General features: G+C 37.9%; 1 protein-coding gene across 1 annotated transcript in view; it reads right to left on the bottom strand.

Moving 5' to 3' along the window:
* Positions 1-233: 233 nt before the first annotated feature.
* The window catches only part of BNC2 (basonuclin zinc finger protein 2), a 438326-nt gene continuing 416877 nt past the window's right edge, over positions 234-21682 (bottom strand). Inside the window, exons 6-7 of the mRNA XM_090274080.1 lie at positions 16995-18964; positions 234-1128 (exon numbers count right to left, since the gene is read on the bottom strand). Coding sequence (XP_090130206.1) covers positions 468-1128; positions 16995-18964 — 2631 coding nt within the window. The 3' untranslated portion in view covers positions 234-467. The remainder of the gene's footprint in view (positions 1129-16994; positions 18965-21682) is intronic.

Raw genomic sequence — 21682 nt, 5'->3', positions numbered from 1 at the left:
TGAAGATTCTCTCAAAACCTTAAAGTTCACAAAAGACAACTATTTAGAAGTTCCTTTTTGTTTCTTTTTTCTTTTTTTCCCTTTTATTTTATTTGCAGGCAACAGTCATGGGTACAACAAACTCTCTTCGGAGAGGACCAAGAATTATTCTGTCAAAATTTGGGCTACTTGCACGTTTTATTGTGTGTGTGTATGTGTGTGTAAAGGGTACTTAGTTTTCACCCCCCGAAAGATCCCACCCCTTTTCCAAAACTATACAGGAAAAAAAGTTTCAAAAGCACTTAGTGTTTATCTTTTTATATCTAAAGAAAAGAAAATACGTGTGAGAGAGTGTGTGTGTGTGAACGGAGAGGCACACATGTGCACGCACACACGCACACACTCAAGCACACAAGCACACACTGACTGGCAGTTCCAATGCATAGGCCGTCTGGTGAGAGCTGGCGTTTGCAGTGTCGGTTCTGAGCCTAATCTACTGAAGTGAAGGGAATGTTTTTGTGGAGGTTAGGGTTCTGACTGTGCCGATTTCGGCTTCGCACAGAGGAAAACATCATGTTGCAACCAGGGACTTTGCACTTGTGCATCTCTCGCAAATGCACTGTTTTGTAGTGCACTCTCAGGGTCCCCTTGTTGCTGTACATTTTGTGGCAAATGTTGCACATAATCCCACCATTGCTCCCGGACAAGCTGTTGAACATCAGAGATCCTGAAACTTCAGCCCCTAGGCTGCCGGGGAGCGCAGGGGCCTCGGCCTTGTGTGCCGACTCCCCACTGTCACTCGCCCCGTCGATGTCGTCGAGAAGGATCCCCTCGTCACTGCCTGCGTCGGATTCTCTGGAGGAATGGATGCTGCTGCTGGACTGGAGGCTGGAGGTGGTGCTCAGGTCCAGGACCATGTAGTCCTCCGCCATGCCTCTCCCGTACCCGTTCAGGTGGGAGTCTTCCGTCCCTGCGGGAGAGGAGGCGTCTTCCCTGACGTCAAGCCCCATTGGGTGCTGGGCTCCATAGATCTTCATCAAAAATTCGTCCCGGAGGTCCTTGCTAAGGGAGGGCTGCGATGAGTCCAGGCCCATGTCATCGAGTTCTTTGGTCAACAGTTTACGATGCAGATTTATGTTGGCACTGTGTCTAGGAAATCAAGAGGGAAGGGGGGAGGGTAGGTGTGTAGGGAGCAGAGAGGGGTGAGAAAAAAGGAGAGCATTTTAAAATTGATTCAGCTTTCACTAGGCATCAAATAAGCACATTCATTGCTAATTGCACCATTATAAAAGCAAACATTTCCCTACATCCTCAGGATTTGGGACTAAGTGGTGGCGGGAAGTGCAATAAGGGGAGCTTTTCATTAACATAATTTTTATAAGAGAGTAAAATTCTTCAATGGTAGGATGAATGCAAACCCATGCACCCTTTCTCAATGATTGTTCTGTTAGCTTTACTATGTAGCAGCATCAGCTACAGACAATCTCATAGCAGAGGTTTAAAAATATGTATTAAGTAGGATAAAAGAATGGGAACTTCCTCGTGTAAAATCAATAATTTGAATTTACCTAAAAAAACCTTTTTTTCTACAGCAAACATTTTACTTATTTAGATGTATAAAAATGATCCACTTTAAACGTAGCAAATGGCCTAGATAATTTAGGTTTAAATTTAAAAAATAATGAAATCTTGCCCCTCACGCTTCTACACTTCATGTTTTAGGTAGGAAAAACTTAGCTTAATAGAGTAGCAATTTGAAATAGGGTTATAGACACTTTGGCATAAATCCCTTTTCTCAGAATGATTTGGGATTTCAGCTAAATCTAGTAATAAAACATTTAATTTCATAAGTCGCTACATTTTAGAGTTGCAAATGTTTTCATTAAGCAGTTTGATTTTAAAAATATATAATTATTTAAAACAAAAGTTGAAAAACAGATACTTTAAAAAGAAAACCACCCACTCTTTTAAAAAAGTCACATTAAACAACAGAAAACTGAAAGGGACAAAAAGAAATAAAAATCACAATAAATACAAAAAAAAAAAATCAAGCACAATAATAACATATGGTCTCTGTATTTTAGCAACTGGAATCCGTACTTCTTAGACAAGCAAAACTTTTACTCCACTCACTGAGTGCTTTGCTTGTGTAAAAAAAGATAGGATTTGTCCCAGAGCATCCATAGGGATGTCATGATTCACAAGGCCTGATACATTGTTATCTATCTGGAAACATTGCCTTTGTATTTACATCCCCCCGTTTATTTTTAAAGTGCTCTTGGGCATATACCTCTCTCCACCTGCAAAGGCTTATACGTTTGAAAAGTAGTACCCTTTGAAGGCTACCCTTCCAAAAAATAAACCAGTAAATAAATTACAGATACACAAACGCTTCTCAATAATGGCAGAAGCTCTATATCTTCGAGAGGTAATCGTGAAAACAGAAATGATCTGTAATAGCCAGTTTACAGCTCAACAGACCTCTTGATTATAAATAAAAGGTATGGAAGACCAAAATGAGTCACTCCTTTAGGTGACAAGCATGGCAAACACTTCTTAGAGGTGGCTGAGAGGTATGTGCTTCAGAGACAAGGAAGGTGAGAAAGACTTCTCCACCTTGCCGCACAAGACAATATATACAGCGCTCCGGGTTTTAAGGGGAAGAGGGGCACAGCCCTCTCCATTCTGCGCTTAGGAAGGCTGAGCTTACCTTGTGATAATAAGATCAGCTTTCTAATCTTTTGCTAAATCGATCACAAAAGAAAGCAAGAATGAGAGACAGAGAGAGAGAAAGAGAGAGAAAGAGAGAGAGAGAAAGAGAAAACAAATTCACATTCTAGACATCTGTTTTTGTTTTTTTTTTAAAAACTTAAACAATAAAATAGGGATTTAAAATGTTCTGATCACAAAATCATTTTCTGTCATAAGCGATCATCTCATATGCTGTCTTGGTGATTTTCAGATCAGCTGCACAATCCAAAAATCATAAATCAAATTAAGATAAAACAAATTCACAGCATCAGCATCATCCATAAATGAGTTCTACACAGATGCATGCAGTGTGCAGATATGTGAATGATAAACAGAAGTTGTCCCCACAGTCCCTGCTCTCACAGGCTCCCCATTTCCTTGGTGTCAGATGGCCGATAACTCCAAGTACTGTACAGGTTGCTAAGCAGAGTGCAGGAAATGCCTACTGTGAAGTCTTTACCCTGACATGAGGGTATGACACCACCAGAGTTATTACAAGAATGTGGAAACAGAGTTATACTTTGTATTATTACTCTGTTGATAAAACAATCTGCCAGCCATAAGAAGTTCATGAAATCCTACCTTTCTCTGTTTATTATTTTTAACGCTCTCCCCAATTTCTTAATTTCACAAGCACACATTTTGTGATTTACTGTAATCTAGAACTCTGTGTTGCTTCTCACACAACTGCAGTTACCACTTCCTAGATTTGATGTTGAGAAAACAGCAGCCAGATACACAACAGCCACATACAGACACACTGAATAAGGAAGAATAAATTAACACTGACAAAAGGACACACTGATCACCCAGATGGACACATCTTTCCTAAAATGACTTGTGAAATTACACATCTCCACCGACATGTTACCAGGAAGAGATGTTTCTCTTCATTTCTCACTTACAGCAATAGAAGTCTGTAATCTAATTAGACGGTGTACCAGCCCTCAATATCTGTCAACCAAACGATGTGCAGAAATGTGTAAACCAGCTCTGGCACTCTGTTCAACAGTGTCCCTTTTCCGCTGTCAGCAGTACTGTTGGCCTCTGCTAATATAATTACATTGACTTTTATTCAATTAAGTGCCATCCTTCGCTTAAAAAAAAAAACTACTTTATCAATTGATTCAGGTGTAATGCAATAATAAAGATGAACTCATGGCAGTGCATTAGCTCTGCTGTTCATAACTTCGGTACACAGGTTCATTCATGGGAGTCGATTTCCATTATGCAACCACAGTTCAAGAGAATTGATTTTTTTATGTTCATTTCTTAATCTATTTCATTTTTGTTTAATAATCTGCCTAAATACCATATGCAAAACACTTGAAACAAGGATGGCAGAATGGGCTGTGGAAAGCCTGCTGGTTGATTCTCATGATTGTGAGATTTTGAGATTTTCTAACAAACACACAGTATTACTGGGGTAGTAAGAGGAAAAGAAGAGAAGGAGGGAAAGGAAAAAGACTTTAAATTCTTTAGAGTACTGATTCTGTCCCTCAAGAAGTTAGGGTCAGCTTTCACAAGATGGACAAAAGGCAGCACTTGATTTTAACAAAGACCTAGTGTTAAGACTCTGGAATCAGTCAATCCAAACAATTAATTGTCACAAAACACTGTCCTCATGAAGAGATACAAAGACATATGGTTAATAGCAATTTACAAGTTTATTTGGATCAGAAAATGGAAGAGGTCAAAAGAAAGGGAAGATGGAAGACAAACAGAAAGAACTCTTGCCCACTGACTATAAGCTATATAGAGAAGAGGATCGTAAGATGGTAGGACCACAGCACCCTGGAAGTTGAAGGGCCCTCTGGTAGAGGATGTGATATGCAGCTCTATGTAGTGAGTGGAAGAAGGAATCCATAAAGGAACCAGTTTTGAGTTCTCCGGAAAGAAAGATGTTTTTTCTAGAAAAGACTGTATTTTGAATATTTGTCTCCAGAAAAGGGGAAAGTAATTGTTAACAAAAATCCGCATTAGAACTTATATTTTATAAGAACATAAACAGTATATAGAAGCTATTTCTACTTGCTTTGATTACATAGGCAATAGTGATACACAGAGGCAAATTCCTCTCACAGGAAAAAAAAAAAAAAAAGACTGGCATAGAGAGAGATGAGTTCGTAAGCAGAAAGGGTAAAGACTTGGTCTTAATAAGGACCTGGTCTTAATGAGCACAGTCATGCTTATTTAGCCATGGTCACTTTCAAGAATAACACATACTAAATCTGATTCAACCTCCAGGCTCTTGCAGTAAAGTAGAACGCTTTGCACATGGGACATACTTAAAAGTATATTTATTTGCTTTCAATTGATATTATGCATTAGTCTTTTCCAAAACTACACTGTAGAAAACAATGATCCCAACACTGGAAGCAAGTAACAGAAAAATATTTAAGCAAATTCAGATAAAGCAGAGGATAATACTTTCCCTATTAATAACCAGTGTGGTGCAAGGAACTGCTATACAATTAGGGCATGAAACAATCCTATACTTTGGGCTATGCTTAGAATTACAATGTTTCCTCTAACACCCTGCACACTTTCCTACTCCTTCCACAATGTGAGTTTACCAAAAACCTCTTAAAGATGAAGATCACCCTTAAAAGAAAAAAGAAGAAGAAGAAGTCTTTATTATATAGGAGAGGTCATAACACCAAACTTATTTTTTGAAATGTTAAGTGGAAGTACTCTAACTAAACTAAAGGAGACTATACCAGTCTTTTTCTGTTTCTTTAATGAAAACTTACATCAATTATCTATCAGTTATAAAAGAAATAAAACTTTACATGCAACCACAGAAGACACCAAATTCATCAAACACAGCCAGGTAAATAGAGAGAGAAAGGAGGTTCTGCTTTGGGCTTTTCTTCACATCTCCCTTCCCAAATTTGTCCAAATGCCAAGTTTGACTTCATGCAATGTTTAACTGATAAAAATTAAAAACAAAAACATAAAAAAAGTGTTTTGAGATTTTAGCTTTGGGATACACGAGGAGTTGTTTTAAAAAGAAAGTCTTGCCCTGGCCAGTGTGGCTCAGTTGGTGGTAGTGTCATTCTGTAGACCAAAAGGTTGCAGGTGCCATTCCTGGTCAGGGCACATGCCTGGGTTGCGGGTTTGGTCCCCGGCTGGGTCACATATGACAGCCGGCTGATCGATGTTCTTTCCCTCTGACTCTCCCTCACTTAGCCTCTCTCTAAGATCAAGAACCAGGTCATTGAGAGAGAAATAATAATAATAATAATAATAATAATAATAATAATAATAATAATAATAATAAAAGATAATAATTTTTTTAAAAAGAAAGTCTCATGCCCAGATGAGAAAACCAGAATGTGGCAGTCAAAACTGAATAGTGAGTCAAGCTATAGGTTACATGAAAAGTCCAATATCTAACTCTTAGCTCTTAATCAGTTTTGAGTCATTCTAAACTTAGTGAACTGAAACAAAATATGTTATAATCAATTACAATACCTAGAATGACAATGGAATTAAGGCTCCATTTTGGATTAGTTTTTGCCTTTATTTTCTTGCTTATCTCTGCCATTCCACAACCCTCCTCACACACGTACCCCTCAAATTATATTGTCCAGAATGATCTCAGTGTATTTATATAGCAGAATACACACACACACACACACACACACACACACACACACACACAGTGTTTGTATATATGTATGTATAGGGACAGAGAGATAAATTTATATCTAATTTTAGAAAATCTAGATGGCAGGATTGAGTGTATTATGGGACACTGAGTTAACAATACTATCCAAATTGACAGAAGAAAAATTAAAATTTCTGCCCAATTTAATTCTATTCTTTTCTGGCTTGCTATGACACTCTGTTGTTCTTAACTGCTCAAAAATTTTATGTTAGCATTTATTAATAATAGGATGCTTACAGTCCAGTAAATTAAATGACATTTTTGATAGTATGTTTTTCTGCGGAAACTCATAGTTGTTCTATAAGCTATGGTTTAAAATTTTTCTCCAGATGATCTGAAAACCATTGCTGGCTGAGGAAAAATTTCAATGTAAAATTCTGGTGAATAACATTAAAAAAATACAAAAAAGGAAAGAAGTACATGTTAAATGCAAGATTTAAAAGCTAAGCAAATTCTTGAAAATTAAAAGTATGAAATTCAGTCACTTCAATCCCTTTCAATATAAAACAAATCATCCATACTGGTCACGCAGACAGTTCCCACTTCATTCAAATTATTCACTTGAAGATAAGCTCCTACCAAACTCTTCAGGGGTTTAGCTAATTTACCACACAGATACGGCACGTCTGTTGTAATAACACATAGGATGTATTGGGGTCGGCCATTTATCAGAATTAGACTTCTTTTCTCAACTCGCAGTGAATTACGCTGCCTACATGAAGCCCCTCTCTCAGAGCCTGCCATCCCCTTACGGCCCCTAATGTGGCAGGCAAACAAAATTGACAGTCTCATCTTGTCAACAAGGGGCGATCCTCCTGAGAAGTCATTTGACTTTGCCCAGGAAGTAATGTATTAATGTGCCTGCCCCAGGAATGTTAATCATCTTCAAGTTTCCGACCTAACTTTGACATGAATGAAATCACCAAATTTGTTTACTAAATGAATCGTAATATGCTAATAAGAAAGCATGACACATATGGAAAAGCCAAACAGATGGTTTGTTTACTCCACTTTGCAACTTTATAAATGTTGTAACTCTGAAGATGTTAGTGAGAATTATTGATTTGTTGGCAGAGGCAAACGTGTCTTTTGCATACTAAATCTGGTGCTACAGTTAGAAAACAATTTGTCATTGCTGTGGAACGCATAAAAATGTAAATGTTGTGATGGCATTTGGGAAAGCAGATTGGTAGGTGGAAAATGTGTATGCTGAATGTTCAGGTTAAGTGTAGTATTAATATCCAACGGCCTTGTTCCCTAACCATTTTACTTTTGAGTTGTATCTGACACATCAAGGCTTCTCAAAGCTGCTGATTATTCAATAGGTACCTGTTGCACTGAAATGTGAGCCACCAAGTACTGAACTGTGCATAGAATTACATGTTCACAGCATTTGGAAATTTCCTCAGACAGTTCAGATGGTGCGCAGTTTCCTATTATCACTGGTAAGAAAAAGCCAAGTCATGAATGCTGGCATCTTTTAGGGATTTATGTAAACCTGAAGTAAGTTTTTTTGAACTTTATTTTTGCTCTGGATGAACTAACTCTCGAGTCTTCCATCCCTTGACTGAGTCTGACTTGCACAGTTTAGAAGACACAGTCCCAAAATAATAGGAATGCATGTTTCTCTTGATTTTCAAAATTTCTGCCATTTTAAAATTAAGCTTTCTTTTCTAATGTGTACATGAATTTCTTTCTGAGATCTTTTTCAAAGGAAATACTTGCTAAAAATAGTCAAAATATTCTACATCATTAAAATGGTCAAATTATGATCTTTTTAAAAGACAGCATTAGAGATGTATGAGTTCTCCAAGTGAGGAGACAGATTTTGTAGACAACATTATTATTTAGCTATGGCCTTATCTAGAACTCATTCTATGTTGAAAATGAAACTATTTAGGGTATATGAACAAAAAAGAATGCACAAAATTTAATTTATGTCTTTGATTAAATGATGCTAAAATTGCCAGCTGAAACACGAAAACTTCAGTTAATCAACCAGCAATGCACCTATCTACTAAACACTTCAATTTTTAGAAGCATTCGGTTGATTTTTGTAAAATTCTTTTTACTTTTCATTACCATTACCATAGCTGAAGAATTCTGTATTTAAGAGGTGTTTGTTTCTCCTAATATTCTTAACCATATACACATTGAGACTACCACTCATCTTGTGGGATTTCCTGGTGTATCACTACATAGTGCTGAAATGTTTACCTGTCTGCAGAAGAGAAATGAGAGCACAAAGTGATCTAAAGAAACCACTGTGTTCATCTTGCTGCCTAAGGATCACTTTGGAGTAAGAAACATTAGCAGCTATCCCAGCCTAGCGCTTATATCTCATTTGAAACATCTCCTCATTCCTGACCAACAAAGAAAATTTCAATAAAGTACTTTTACTGGCTTAACAACAGTGAGCTCCGGGGATTGTCAAAGTGCTAAGCCTTTTCCAAGGAGAGAAGAAATCAGCAGCTCAAATATAATTAACCTTCCATTCTCAATGCAAACTGCCACGCACAGGAGCTCTGCGGTCTATTAGCTAAGTCATAATGGCCAACAGGCAGAAGCAAAATTGGTCAAAAAGTTGGCTGCTGCTGTCATATTTTTGGAATTATGATTAATGGCACTAATAATGCGGATGATTACTGATATGTGTATCTCCAGCAGTTTATCATATTGCTCTGGCTGCCTACACAATAAACAGGATGCTATCATTTACCTCTTTATTGAAGGCAATCCTTCTCTTGAAGGAGAATATTCTAATTACTTCGTAATGTTTTATGTCTTAAACATTTTGCAGCTCTGGACCTTCCCAACTGCTTCGTGTCTACCATTGATTAATTACTGAATGTTTAATCAAAATTTAGAACCTAATGTAGTCATTTATGAGCTCACTGTAGTGCCAAAGTAGTTAGGCTTTGCTCCCAAGTTTGGAGAGGGTTGGGTTCAAAATCAAATCCCAGCTATGCATGAGGATCCAAGAATTTCACCTTGGGTGCTCTGAGGTTGCCAATTCCATCTCTGCTGATGAATGGAAGGTAATCTAACTACAGGGTAAACAGCATCTTTACCTACCCTCTTCCCACTGGAATTCCCTTTCCTCTTTCCCCAATTCCTTAGTCAACAGAGCACCTCCATTGGCTGCTTCTGAAAACAAGAAGGTCCTTGTGAATGTCCATCATGAGAACATAGTTTTGAAGTGGTTAAACAAGTGAAAAATAATTTGCTGGGACAAATACATGAGGGTTTTTTTTTTTTTAATGTGTATTTTTTATGGTACTGTCATACAACCATTCACCGTTGAAGTTAAGTGTTTTTTTAATACCATTACTGAACTGCTGAAATGGATGCTAATATAGCTTGGAGTGCTAATGTCAAGTCCTGGTAATAAAAAAGACAGACTGCTGAATGAAATAATTTCAAGTAAAAAATAGAACAAAAGTGCTCTCTCTCTCGCTCTCCACTTTTATTGAATTGGGACTGACTGAGCCAATTGCTTTAGAAGTCTGTAAAACACAATTACTAGTGAGCGAACTGACCCACCAGTGCCCCCGCAGTGACAGAGCAGACGGACTAAAAAGGCAGCAGAGTTGGAGCCGCTCCCCTCAGCTGGCCATCAGACCAAGAGGCTTCCTTCTGAGGGTCTGTTGTTCTCATTGCCCAAATCTGTCTTCTTTTACTTGCAAAATCTTGGTTTTTTTCCATCAATGGGATAATATAACTTCATATGTTACCTTCCAAGATAAAAATGTCTGTTCTAGCAATTAAGGATGATTTGTCTTTTGATATTCTTATTTATGAGGGTGTTTATGTATAACACACATACACATTATATGGATGTACTTAGATTAGAATGTTAGCATAATTTTTGAATAGCTGGTAATAATTCAGATTGATATATTCAATAGAAAAATTGAGGCACCACTTACATATGTTCAGATACCAAAAGTTGGCATTTTTCGTAAGGTAAAGTCAAAATAATTAGAGCAAGCAAGAAAAGGAATTAAACTAGACGTGGGTAACATTTTTCCTCCTAGTTAATAAAAGAAGTAATAAACTCCATAAGTACGAGAGTTACGATCACTAACACTTCAGGCATAACAGCTTTTTACCAGGAATTTACAACTCCTGTTTTAATTCAGGCAGCTTGCATTAGGACATAAAACCTAGGTATTTTTAAAAAGTGTAGTTTTATGTTAAATAACAAGAAAAATTGTCCTTTTCTAAAAAGTATTCTTTCTTTCTCCTTTCTCAGCCTGCTTCTCTCTCACACATGCACATACACACTTACACAGGTATCTTGTCATTCAAAAATCAAAATTACTAAATCCCTTTTTATGACATTGTAATTTTTTGGCAAGTGTAAACTCCTTTCATATGCCAACACATTCATTTACTTTAAGTTTGTGGGAGTCTTACAGAAAAAAAATTAAATTATTTCTGTGGATTTTTAAAAAGAAGAAATGTTATACCTCAACACGCACTATAAAACTTTAACAAAGAAAAGTCTCCCTTCTTCTTAGCACAACAAATGATCATTTATAGCAAGAGAGAGCTGGTAAAAGCCTTTCACCTATGAGAGAACCATTCTTAGCAGGTTTGATACAAATGAATGTTAATATATGTGTGCAGTCTTACAGCCTGCTTCCTGGTGGGAAATGGCTTATATTTTTTTTAAAAAGAAAAGATTACCTACTAAAATTAGTATCTCAAATGAATAATTATTTATAAGAAAGATTCACATCAATAAAGTCTATCAGAGGGGTCAGAGAGGTGGTGGTGGACCCGAGAGAGGAAGAAATCAGGAAGACGACCCCTTCAAAGTGGCGTCATCATGAAAAATACCGCTTGTGCATTCAATGTGTGTGTTCTGCTCTAAGTGCTATTTTTGCCTGAATTTTCAAGATAATGCGCAAGAGTAAGAGCTTGTTCCTTTCAAAGGAAGGTAAGAATATGGAGCATATAGAAGCATTATGTTTGTGCAATGGAAGTTATGTAGCCACAAGAGACTGAATGTAACTCCCATCAATAGAAATTTGTAAAAAATCTCTTTGTATCATGAAAAGGAAGTCATTCGCCTGTCATTAAGCTTTGTTGTCTATCTGGTAGGCAGTTTGGTGGAAGTGACTGGTGTAGTTCTTGGGGTGGAGGAGTGAAAGGTCAGCAGAGGCTTAAATGAGCTTGTCTTACATCCAGCTGGGCCAGCAGGAGGTCATTAGGAAGATAGGAAGCTCACTTCAGGCTTGACAGAGTCTCTGCTTATGCTACTAGGAGACTGTCTTGCTTATTGCTCTTCTCCTAGTATATAAAAAGAACCCCAGAGACAGGAATGACACCGAAGTTTATCTTACTACCAAAGTTTCGGTTGAGGAGGGCACAACTAGCAATTACTCAGAAGGGGGATTTATTTTGTGTGCTTGCCTTTGATGGAAAGTAATGGAGGTAAGTACAAAAGACCTATTGATCTGTTGACTTTATTGTGAAATCAAATAGAATAACATGGGAAAAAAATCTCTGCCTTAACATTTAAGAGTCAGAGGACCTGCACAACTTAACTTCATAAAAGACTTGGAAAAGGAGAATTGCAGTTTGATTGGCAAATATATAGGAAATAAAATAAGTGGCTGATACCTTGGAGAGGATTAACATACTGTATTTGACAGCTAATTATATTAGAGCAAATGCACTAATAGTTATCTTGAATTGGTGCTAAGTGGTTCATTTCTTGGAGGTATTGCCTAGTGAAATCATGTGTAATTATTGAAAATCTCTCCTTAGAAAAGTTCTCTATAAGTTTCCTAACATAGAGAATGATAGAAAAAATCGATGTTGCTGCTGAGAAGGTGATAACAGGAGACAGGTAGCATGTTTTCACATCTTCACCTCTATTGTTAATGTATGCGGTGGCTCAACAGAGGTAGCTCATGTTAATTTATTCCTGCACACCTGTACAGGGCTGGAAGTCAGGTAATCAGACAAGCAAAAACTACACATCTCTGCTGCTTAGCTATAGCCACCCAGAGGCCTATATAGGAACAAATTTAGTTCTGGAGACATCAGCATGTTTTAATAAACCAAATACAGATGTCTTACACCATACAAATCAAGAAGTTTACGTGTTTAAATTTGGACTGGTTTAACTAGCAATCAAAAAAAAAAAGGCTCGTATTTGGCACCAATGGTTGCCTTATATTTATTTATAAGGTATCCAAAGCAAATATTATTTTGTATTTTAAATTTATTTATGGAGTTGAATCACCTTTCCTACACCTTGAAGATCAAACATACACACTCACTTTTCTGATAAAACTTAAAATAAACTTTGTCAATTAGTGGCAACTATTCTCAGGGGAAGAGAGGAACAAAAATGGTAAAAGTCACATAAGATGAAAAACAAAGAGACACGTACTTCTTTCTATGTAGACCAGCTAGTTTCCATATAGAAAGTCTTCATTTTAGTTGAAGGGGCTTTAAAATTGCCAATTTCTAAAGCAATATAAAAATAGATTTTAACATATTAGAAAATGCCGAGGAATTTTAGGGAAGAACAGGACAGAGGGTATTCATTTATTTACTTATTCCCTGAAAGAAGCCAAATGTAATTTATAAATGGAGTTCCCTTCAATACAGGTGATCCATGGCCACTCAGCCCTCCTTTAATCAATATTTAAGACAGAGGTGGGAATATGACCAAAAGTAAACTAGGTCCAGCTAATTCTATGCCACTCTCTTCAAGAAAATTTCCCTTATAAATACTGTAGGTTCTAGGCCCATTAGTTATAATTTCTTCTTCCCAGGGAGTATTTTATGTGCAAAACTGAGGCCCACTCTGGCTGGGTACTCTGTAGGAGCATCGTCCCACCCGATACACCAAGGTTGAAGGTTCGATCCTCAGTCAGGCCACATATAAGAAGCACCCAATGAATGCATCAATACGTGTAACAATGCATCAATGAGGCTGGTCACTCTCTCTCTCCCTGAGAAATCAGTAAAAGCTGAAACAAACAAACAAAAAAACTGAGGGCCAACTTCCTGTTCCCTGACAGAACTGTATCTTAGTAGCAGAAAAATCATGGGATAAACAAAAAGGAAGGGTCTTCAGACACTTTCAGGACTAACACTACCTAATGTTATCAATATACACTCAATTACCGTATAGTATTATGGTTCTTTGGAGAGCCAATAGTTCACATTATTCTAACAGCCCCCTACTGACTGACTGAATTGGGCTTTGTGTGTATTAGCTTGCTCTTTGTCATTAGTGTGTAATGGGCCCCTTTGCTTTTGAATTTCTTAAGCTCACACTCATTCACAACTGTGTTAGTATTCTCAGCTGTGTGTGCCCCACTCTCTCTCTTCGCCCTTTTTTCTGACTTTAGACAAAGAACATTCTTGCTTATCAAAAAGCCTTCAACTTGATCTTATAAAATCTAGAAAGATCATAGCCAAGGTCTGGAAATCTCTGTTAACTAATTAGCTGCCAAATCTAAAACATAGTAGTTAACATCTTTCTACTTTTCTCCTACTAACATGCCATTCTAGAGACAAAAATGCAACTCCCTCGTGTATAACCAGCCTGGAAGAAGCCCAAGAAGATCTGTGTACCACTCCTGTAAGGTGTTTTAAGCCTGAAGACAAGAAGGCTGTTTTTATAAACAGAAGGGAAAGGGTTAGTCTGTTAGTTCTATCATTGGCATCCTGGAAACCCTATAGCCTTGCACACTTCAGCCCCCCCATCAAAATCCCTTCTAATGCTTTATTTGCACAAGGAAGATGCACAGTCAAGGATGGATGAATCAAGACTCTGGGGAAGAGGAAAGAAATGGGCCTGAGGACAACAGGATTAAAGGCAAAGGATGGTTTCTGTTTGGGAAGGTGTGTTGGCTCAAAGCCAAGAAAACTTGCCTTAGCTTCACTGCACAGGAAAAAGCAAGGACACAGAATTCCGGGGGCTCTTGTGACTAATACAGTAAAAGTAAAGAGAAAGGGGAAGGTAAGTCTAAGGGGTATATCAGAGATGTGATTCAAGAGGCTTTGTGACTAAGGAGATGAAATTATAGGTTGACATTAGTTGATGAAGTAATGATAAAGGTCTGAAACAGGAATACAACTGTTTGAGTCTAATCTGCTGAGATGCAAGGAGAGGCTGGTACCCAAAAGTCATCACTGTTTGGTTATTTGGTGGTAAATATACTTTCACTGTATGTTAATTCAAGTCATAGACTCAATAGGATGAATACCTTTCTTCTTAAGGAAAAGAATGTCAAAATTAAAGTATCAAGAGTTCTTGTTAAATATTTAACATGGTATCAAAATATTTGAGCATTCTTGAAAAGCAAAATTTCAAGTGAGAATCAAAAAACTTGCTTTGATTTTTTTAAATGTGTTTTTCTTCATTGATCATGTGTGACAATATCCAGAATTAAAACGATTAGATGTGATGTGATATTTCAGCCTAATGAAATGTATCACTTGTCTTGTGAGGTTTGCCATCTCTTGTATGACTGAACATACATGGGAGAATATCAGTACTATTCTCCCCACTTAGAATATGCTAGTTATCCTAGACACTGGTCTAAATTCCCATAAGGCTGGTCACTTGCCAAGCTCCCAATCCTTAGAATAAAAATGAAGATTGAAATAGTTCCTTATCAATAAATGTTTTTTCCTTAAGACAAACCACTTTCTCAACAGGACCTCCTTATGCATTAGGACATAAAAACACAGTGATATAAAGGAAAGCACCAAGCTTTGGGTGTTGTAGACTTTTGGTCCCAGAGTCACTTTATTCCAGTGTTATGACTTAACAACATTTTCAGCAAACCAACTAAAACTGTGATAGGAATTCATGCAAATAAGCTTAAAATTTGGCTTGTCTTCAAACACTCTATTTCCATAAATATTTTATGCAGGTTTTCATGAGTCTTTTATTTTTGTTTAAAAAATCCAATGCATTAACCTCATTATCACTAGCACATTATTTCAAATGTAAAAGAATGAACATTACTCACAAACTTGGGGAGGAAAAGGTTGGGTATAGTATTATATTTTATTATTCAAAGTATAGCTATCTTGTCTACCTTATTCTGGGACTGTGGATGATAACTTGGAACTGAAAAGAACTTTGTGATCATAAAGCATTTTTACAGAACAAAGTAGAAGGGCTTAGGGAGGGGAAATCTTTAAAACAGATCGCTTTCCAAAGCATGTTTTGAATTGTATAAAATAAGCTACTTATTTTTCTCAGAAATTTTGCTTTTCATTAATTGGGCCCCTTGAAATGTGTACTTCAGTACAATGAAAACAATTTAATTTTTATTTTTAAAAAGACTAATCTTTTAAAATATTCTAGAAGCTTTTCAGTGGTACTTTTATTGTATGTTACTTTGTCAAAGAACTCTACCTAATTGATAAAAACTAGAATTTGGGTGGTGGCTATTTGCAAACTTCCTAGCTAATTTGGTTTCTTCTACATGTATTGATTTTTAGCATGCCATAAAATTTTCTCTAAAAATACTTTTAAATGACAATGTAAAACCAAAAAAATAAATAAATAAATAAACTACAACCAAAATAACAGTAAGAATGAACTGGGTGTCTCTGGCTGGGCTGGTATGTTATGTAAATGATATGCTCATAAGCATGTCTCCCTCAGGGCAGGGTAACTATGGTACCCCACCCCTGACCACCTTGACACATTCCAATTATATGACATTTTCTTTAGGGCTAAAAAAGAACATTGTTGGTTTAGGACCAGCTGCTTCTGTTTAAGCCCAACTGTTTCAGAGCTGCAGCTACATAGCTAAGGTGTGATGTTATCCGAAGGCTGGACATTATATATTCTAAGTTCTCCTAAAAGTATAGGCATGCCTCCCCTTCTGTGCATAATTCCCACGATAAGACTACATTTTAGATATATGCTAAAGGTGTTGTGAAGCTAAAATAAAGCAACCCATACCACCATACCATTTCCCTACAGTAACAATTACTTTGGTTCTATTTTCTCATGATATTTTCATGACTCAAAGAATTCAAGGACACACTAAATACTCATGTAAGAATGATAACATTTCTGGTTATACCTACGGAGATGCAGGCTGTCTCGATGTCCTGGACCTATGGTTCTTTCCATCCATAAATTTCTGTTTCTATATTGGATAAATATGTGTGTATGAAGATAATATATTGATTTAATTAAAAAGCCACAGGGCAAAGCAGAAATATTTATAACAGAAGCTGTGGCTTCTAAGTGAAGGTTCATGGGGAAGCAGGGAACTGTGTACATAGTTAACTAATTCACACACCTAGATGCATGGAAAAACACACACACACACACACACATACACAGAGCACAGAGAAAAATAGCGTGCATTACTCGTAAGATGGCATATGATTCTGCATGCTTAATCATGACAAGCACCAACTGCAACAATCCTTCATGAGCATGGGCAGCTTAGCTTGGTTATCTGTGGTCACTGTGGACAGTCTTTATAGTGCATCAAAAACACCTAAGCTGGATTTCTTAATGTTAAATCCAACATGACTGGTACCCTCCACCCCCAGCCTGAGCAGCCAATGGAGATTTACTGACCTGTCTCTGCTTCGGCGAGAGGGGAAGGCAGCGTTGCAGCCAGCCACCGTGCAGACATGCATTTCTTTTAAGTGAACGTTCCTGTAGTGAAGCTTCACACTGTAGGAGCTTTTGAAACTCTTCTTGCACACGTAACAGATTTTGGGGTCAGGGCTCGAACACAGGTCACCTTCTGGGGAGAACTTTTGAGGGCTGCCATAATTCAGAGATGATGTAAAACTTTCGTGCAGGGCTGCCATGCTGGCTCCCCCACCATTGTACAGTCCATACTGGCTCATGTAAAACATGTCATAAGTGGGATCTGTGAATTCTTCTTTCACCTTGATGATGTCCTGGTGAGAGGGCTCACTGTGGTTCTCATCGGGCCTCTCACTGCTCATCAAGACTTTCTCGCTCACCTCACTGTGAATGTGCTCATCCCCTTCCATGCACTCCTCACCTAGTTTGGGCTCGGAAGACTCAGACTCATTCTCATAATCCCGCTCAGGTTCTTGATCCTCAGAAGTCATGCTGTCGGCCCTTCTTATTTCAGTCCTTGAAATGCACCTGGACCTGCTATGCTTAGAAAAGTCCTTCACCGATATGCCTGGACTCATCTCCTCCTGGGAGTGGCAATGATTGTCGTGGCTCATGTCATTGACCACAGCCCCAGCATCATTGGGGTCATCATCTTCATCGTCAAACTCATCAGCGGTGTCAATAATTTCCTTCTCGATCTTCACAGGCATGCTGGACTTCCTGGGCTTCTTCTTGGGGGCCAGGTCGACACTGGGCTCATGAGTGGCCATCATCACTACTGGCGCTGCTGGCTCAGAGGGTGGTGGGGGGTGCTGCTCTATGGAACCACTGGATGGAATGAGGGGACTGGTCGGGATGGAGGTGGGAGGGCTCACCATTTCTCCTGGAGTGAGTAAACTTCTATAAAATGGAGGAACTGGTTGGACAGTCTTTAGCCCAGAAAATACCAGCTGGCTAGGCAGAGGATTCTGTAAGACAGGGTCTAGCGGAGGAGTGGTAAAACCCATTGGGGGCCGGCCAGGGCTGGTGAGTGTAAGATTTGATTTTGTACTTGCTATGACAGGGGTGGCAGCTCCTGATGTGGCCCGAATTAAATCTTTGTCTCGGTTATTCCTCAGCATAGGCATGTGAAGGCGAGGGTTAGGGTTTGCACTGTGGCGATTACGGCTTCGGAGGGAGCTAAAGACCATGTTGCATCCTTCAATAGTGCATCGATGTTTGATCTTCAGGTGAACGGCATTATAATGAATTTTGAGAGTACCTTTATCATAGAATGTCTTCCCACATGCATTACAAAACACTCTTCCTTTCCTGGAGGCAGACCCCATTCTCCTCATCCGGTGAATCCGGAATGAGCTCTTTGGGTGTTCAGTTTTGGTCAGATCACTGACTGGGGCAGAATTCTGAATGGGGGATACGCAGGATGGCTCGGTTTTGGGCTCCACATTAGTAATGCTGGTCAGGGCGTTTCTATTGGGAGTCTGATCGCTCTTATAAGGTGTGGGAGATACTTCAGATTCACTGCTCTCATTATATTCATTCTGGGTTGAAAGGCTTGGTTCCCGCAGCCTCAGTCCTGGTTGCTCTAACAGTAGCCCATTTGGAGGCAACCCTAACAGTGGGGCTGAGACGGGGTTTATGTACTGGAAAGGAAGCAGAAATGCAAGGCTGTTGGGGATGTTTTCGAAGTGATGAATGCTAGAAGGGTTGCTGTTCTCTAGGTGAGCAAGGAGGCTGGGACTTCTGGTGCGATTATTGCTCTCAATGAAAGTCCTTATGTCTGAGTCTGTCTTTGAAGATGGTACAGCCACAGCCTGCCCTTCTTTCTCCTGAATTGCCATCAGCTCTACAATGGATTTGGTTTCTCCAAACCGCAGAAACTGCTGAAGGGTGATGATTTCCTCTTCTCGAGACATGATGGCCCAGCGGTCCAGCACCTTGCCAGCAGCATCCTAGAGGCCACATCAAAGAAACAACAAAGACAAACACAAAAACTTATTGATTGTGTATAATTATTCAATGTAACTGAAGGTGCTCTGTCTGCTCATGAAATACCGAGAGCGAGAGCAAGAAACAACATGCAAACACTGTTAATAAAAGTCGACCCATAAAGCAAACTTTTCTGCCATGCAAATGTAGTAATTAGAGTCACAGTTAGAGAAACAGACTGAGTTTAATAATATCAAAACAAACAAAATGTAGACCACTGGGGCTCTGTGATATAAAATGCCTTCACTACTGCTATTTTAACAACAATGGTCTATATACTATGCAACTATTTAGCATACATTAGTACAAGATGTGAATTCTTCCTGTGCAATCCAGTAAAAATGCAAAAAAAAAAGGTACCTTAATTCTTAATAAATAATGACACCATAGGAAGGAATTACATACATTTTGTGAATTTTATTTCTGCAACACAAGCAGACATACCACTGGATTCGATGATGAAAATTCCTTTCAAAAGGAGCCATTATGTGAATTTCTAAATCAAAAAGATGAATAAAGTAACTTTACCTCCTATAGCCCCATTACTAAGCCATATATAGTTTTCCTTTTTTAATGGCTATATTTAAGTGACATTTAATAGTGGGCAATTTCATAGGGTAGAGTAAAAAAAATTGGTTAATTGTACTTTTCCAGAAAATCTGTTGTAATCCTATGATTCAAAGTTTGAGTTAGATTAAAACATTTGACTTTTATGATCTTGTTATAAATGACAGTTACAGACATTTAGAAAGTAAACATATGATGGTTTAGATAGAATAAATGTGTAAAAATGTTGTCTCTTAACATCCTCCTCTGATAGCAAAGGGAGTCCACAGAGAATACACATCAGTAATCACCACACTATGTATTGTTAAATATACATTAAAAAGCATTTCACACTTTCATTTTTGCTAGTAACTATGAGATTTGCCTGGAGGTAAGACTTAAAAATTCTGCAATGTAATGTCAGGCAATCCATTTCAGCATGGATTGAAAGAAATCTATTCAAACACTTAAATAACGACTCCATCGTTTTCTAGGGCACAGCTTCTTTCCACCAGGACGGGACTCTTTGCAACCTTCTGTGAGTGACTGTCAATTTAAAAAAGCAACAACAAAAAAACATACTTATTACCTGCAAAGAGAAAAATCATTAGATTATAATGAAGAAACTTAGCAGACATCACCTTAACCAAGTGATCAAAGTGAACATCACCAGTGATAAGTATTATCATGTACCTACTGATATATTCACTAAGAAGAGCACATCATTCCTTTTGTGGTTTTCTTGTCAAAAGTTTATAATCTCAATCCAATCATGAAAAAACAGCAGACAAAGCAAAATTAAACAGCATTCTACAAAATAGTAGCTAGTACTCTTCCAAGTGTAAAGTCAGGAAGTATTTTATTAAAAGAGACAAACAATAGTTATAGATGAGAGGAAACTAAGAAAATAGGATATATAAACATAATGTGAAATCCTAGAAATCCTAGACCAGAAAAAGGACATTAATGGGAAAACTGACAAATTTGAATAGTTTCTAGATTAGTTAATAGTATGGTATCAATCTTAATTTCTTGGTTTCAACAATTGTACTATGCTTATGTTAGATGTTACATTAGGGGAAGCTGGATAAAGGGAATTGTACTACTTTTGCAATAGAAAATTCCTTCTCATAGATAGTTCTACTCAGTCTTGTCATACAAAATATGGTCTGAACCATAACAACTAGTTTGATTATAAGGAGACACTTGTCATTTATTTAAGTTACTTAAAAAAAGAAAAAGAAGTTCTGATAATTATGTGCTATTCCTTATAAGGCTGACTCCTAGAATTCTATCATTTTACATAAAATGTATGCATGGGTGTGTGCCTGTGGATGTACTTTCTTACATAAATCGTCAAACACAGATGTCCCTTTCTCATCTTATAAATAAAATCAGCCTTCAGATCAAATGCTCTCATGCAGCTATCTCTTCAGAATAGTCAATATAATGATGTGGATACATGGTGACTCTGGATGATCCTGGAGTCTTGCATTAGCCATTAAAAAAAAAGTATAATTCATATCAATTGCTCTACCTTCTCTATTTTTTTATTTTTTGGTGGAGGGGGGTAAGGTAAACAAGGGACGGTATTGTTGTTGTAAATAGAGACATTTTAAAATGTGGTTTTGTATAGATGATCTCATTTGAACCTCATAATAGCATCCAGAGCTCAGCGCATGTTTAACAGATGAGAAAACAAGAGGCAAAAAAGGTGAGATGGCTTGTTAATGTTGCCAAGATGCTAACTTGGGGTCCAGGACTTACACTCAGAAATTCTGGCTCCAAGTTCATTGAACACAAAGGCTGTCATTCCGTGATGCCATTTCCCGGGGGAGCACAATGAGTTTGTGATGAGAAGTAGAACTTCCTCTGAACAAGGATGGTCTCCAGAGTACTGTAATGTCCTCTTCTACACCATTTTTCTTTACCATTAAATTCACTCTCTTGATTGTTCATTTATAGAGCCTTTCACTGTAGATTGTTTCTCTAGCTGAATGCAAACTGAGCAGCACAGTCATTTCTTCCTCAGGTTCTTCCCAGGGAGCCTGCATCTAAATCTGCATGTCGATAATGTACTTACACAGTTGCCAGCCTCTGGTATTTAAAAAAAGGCTTGAGAAACCATAGCAACT

This window comes from Furipterus horrens, unplaced genomic scaffold, assembly GCF_987537825.1.
Source record: "Furipterus horrens unplaced genomic scaffold, mFurHor1.1.pri manual_scaffold_4, whole genome shotgun sequence".
NCBI classification, from domain to species: Eukaryota; Metazoa; Chordata; class Mammalia; order Chiroptera; family Furipteridae; genus Furipterus; species Furipterus horrens.
The sequence above is the reverse complement of the archived record's forward strand: the minus strand, read 5'-3'. Positions and strand labels throughout refer to the sequence as shown.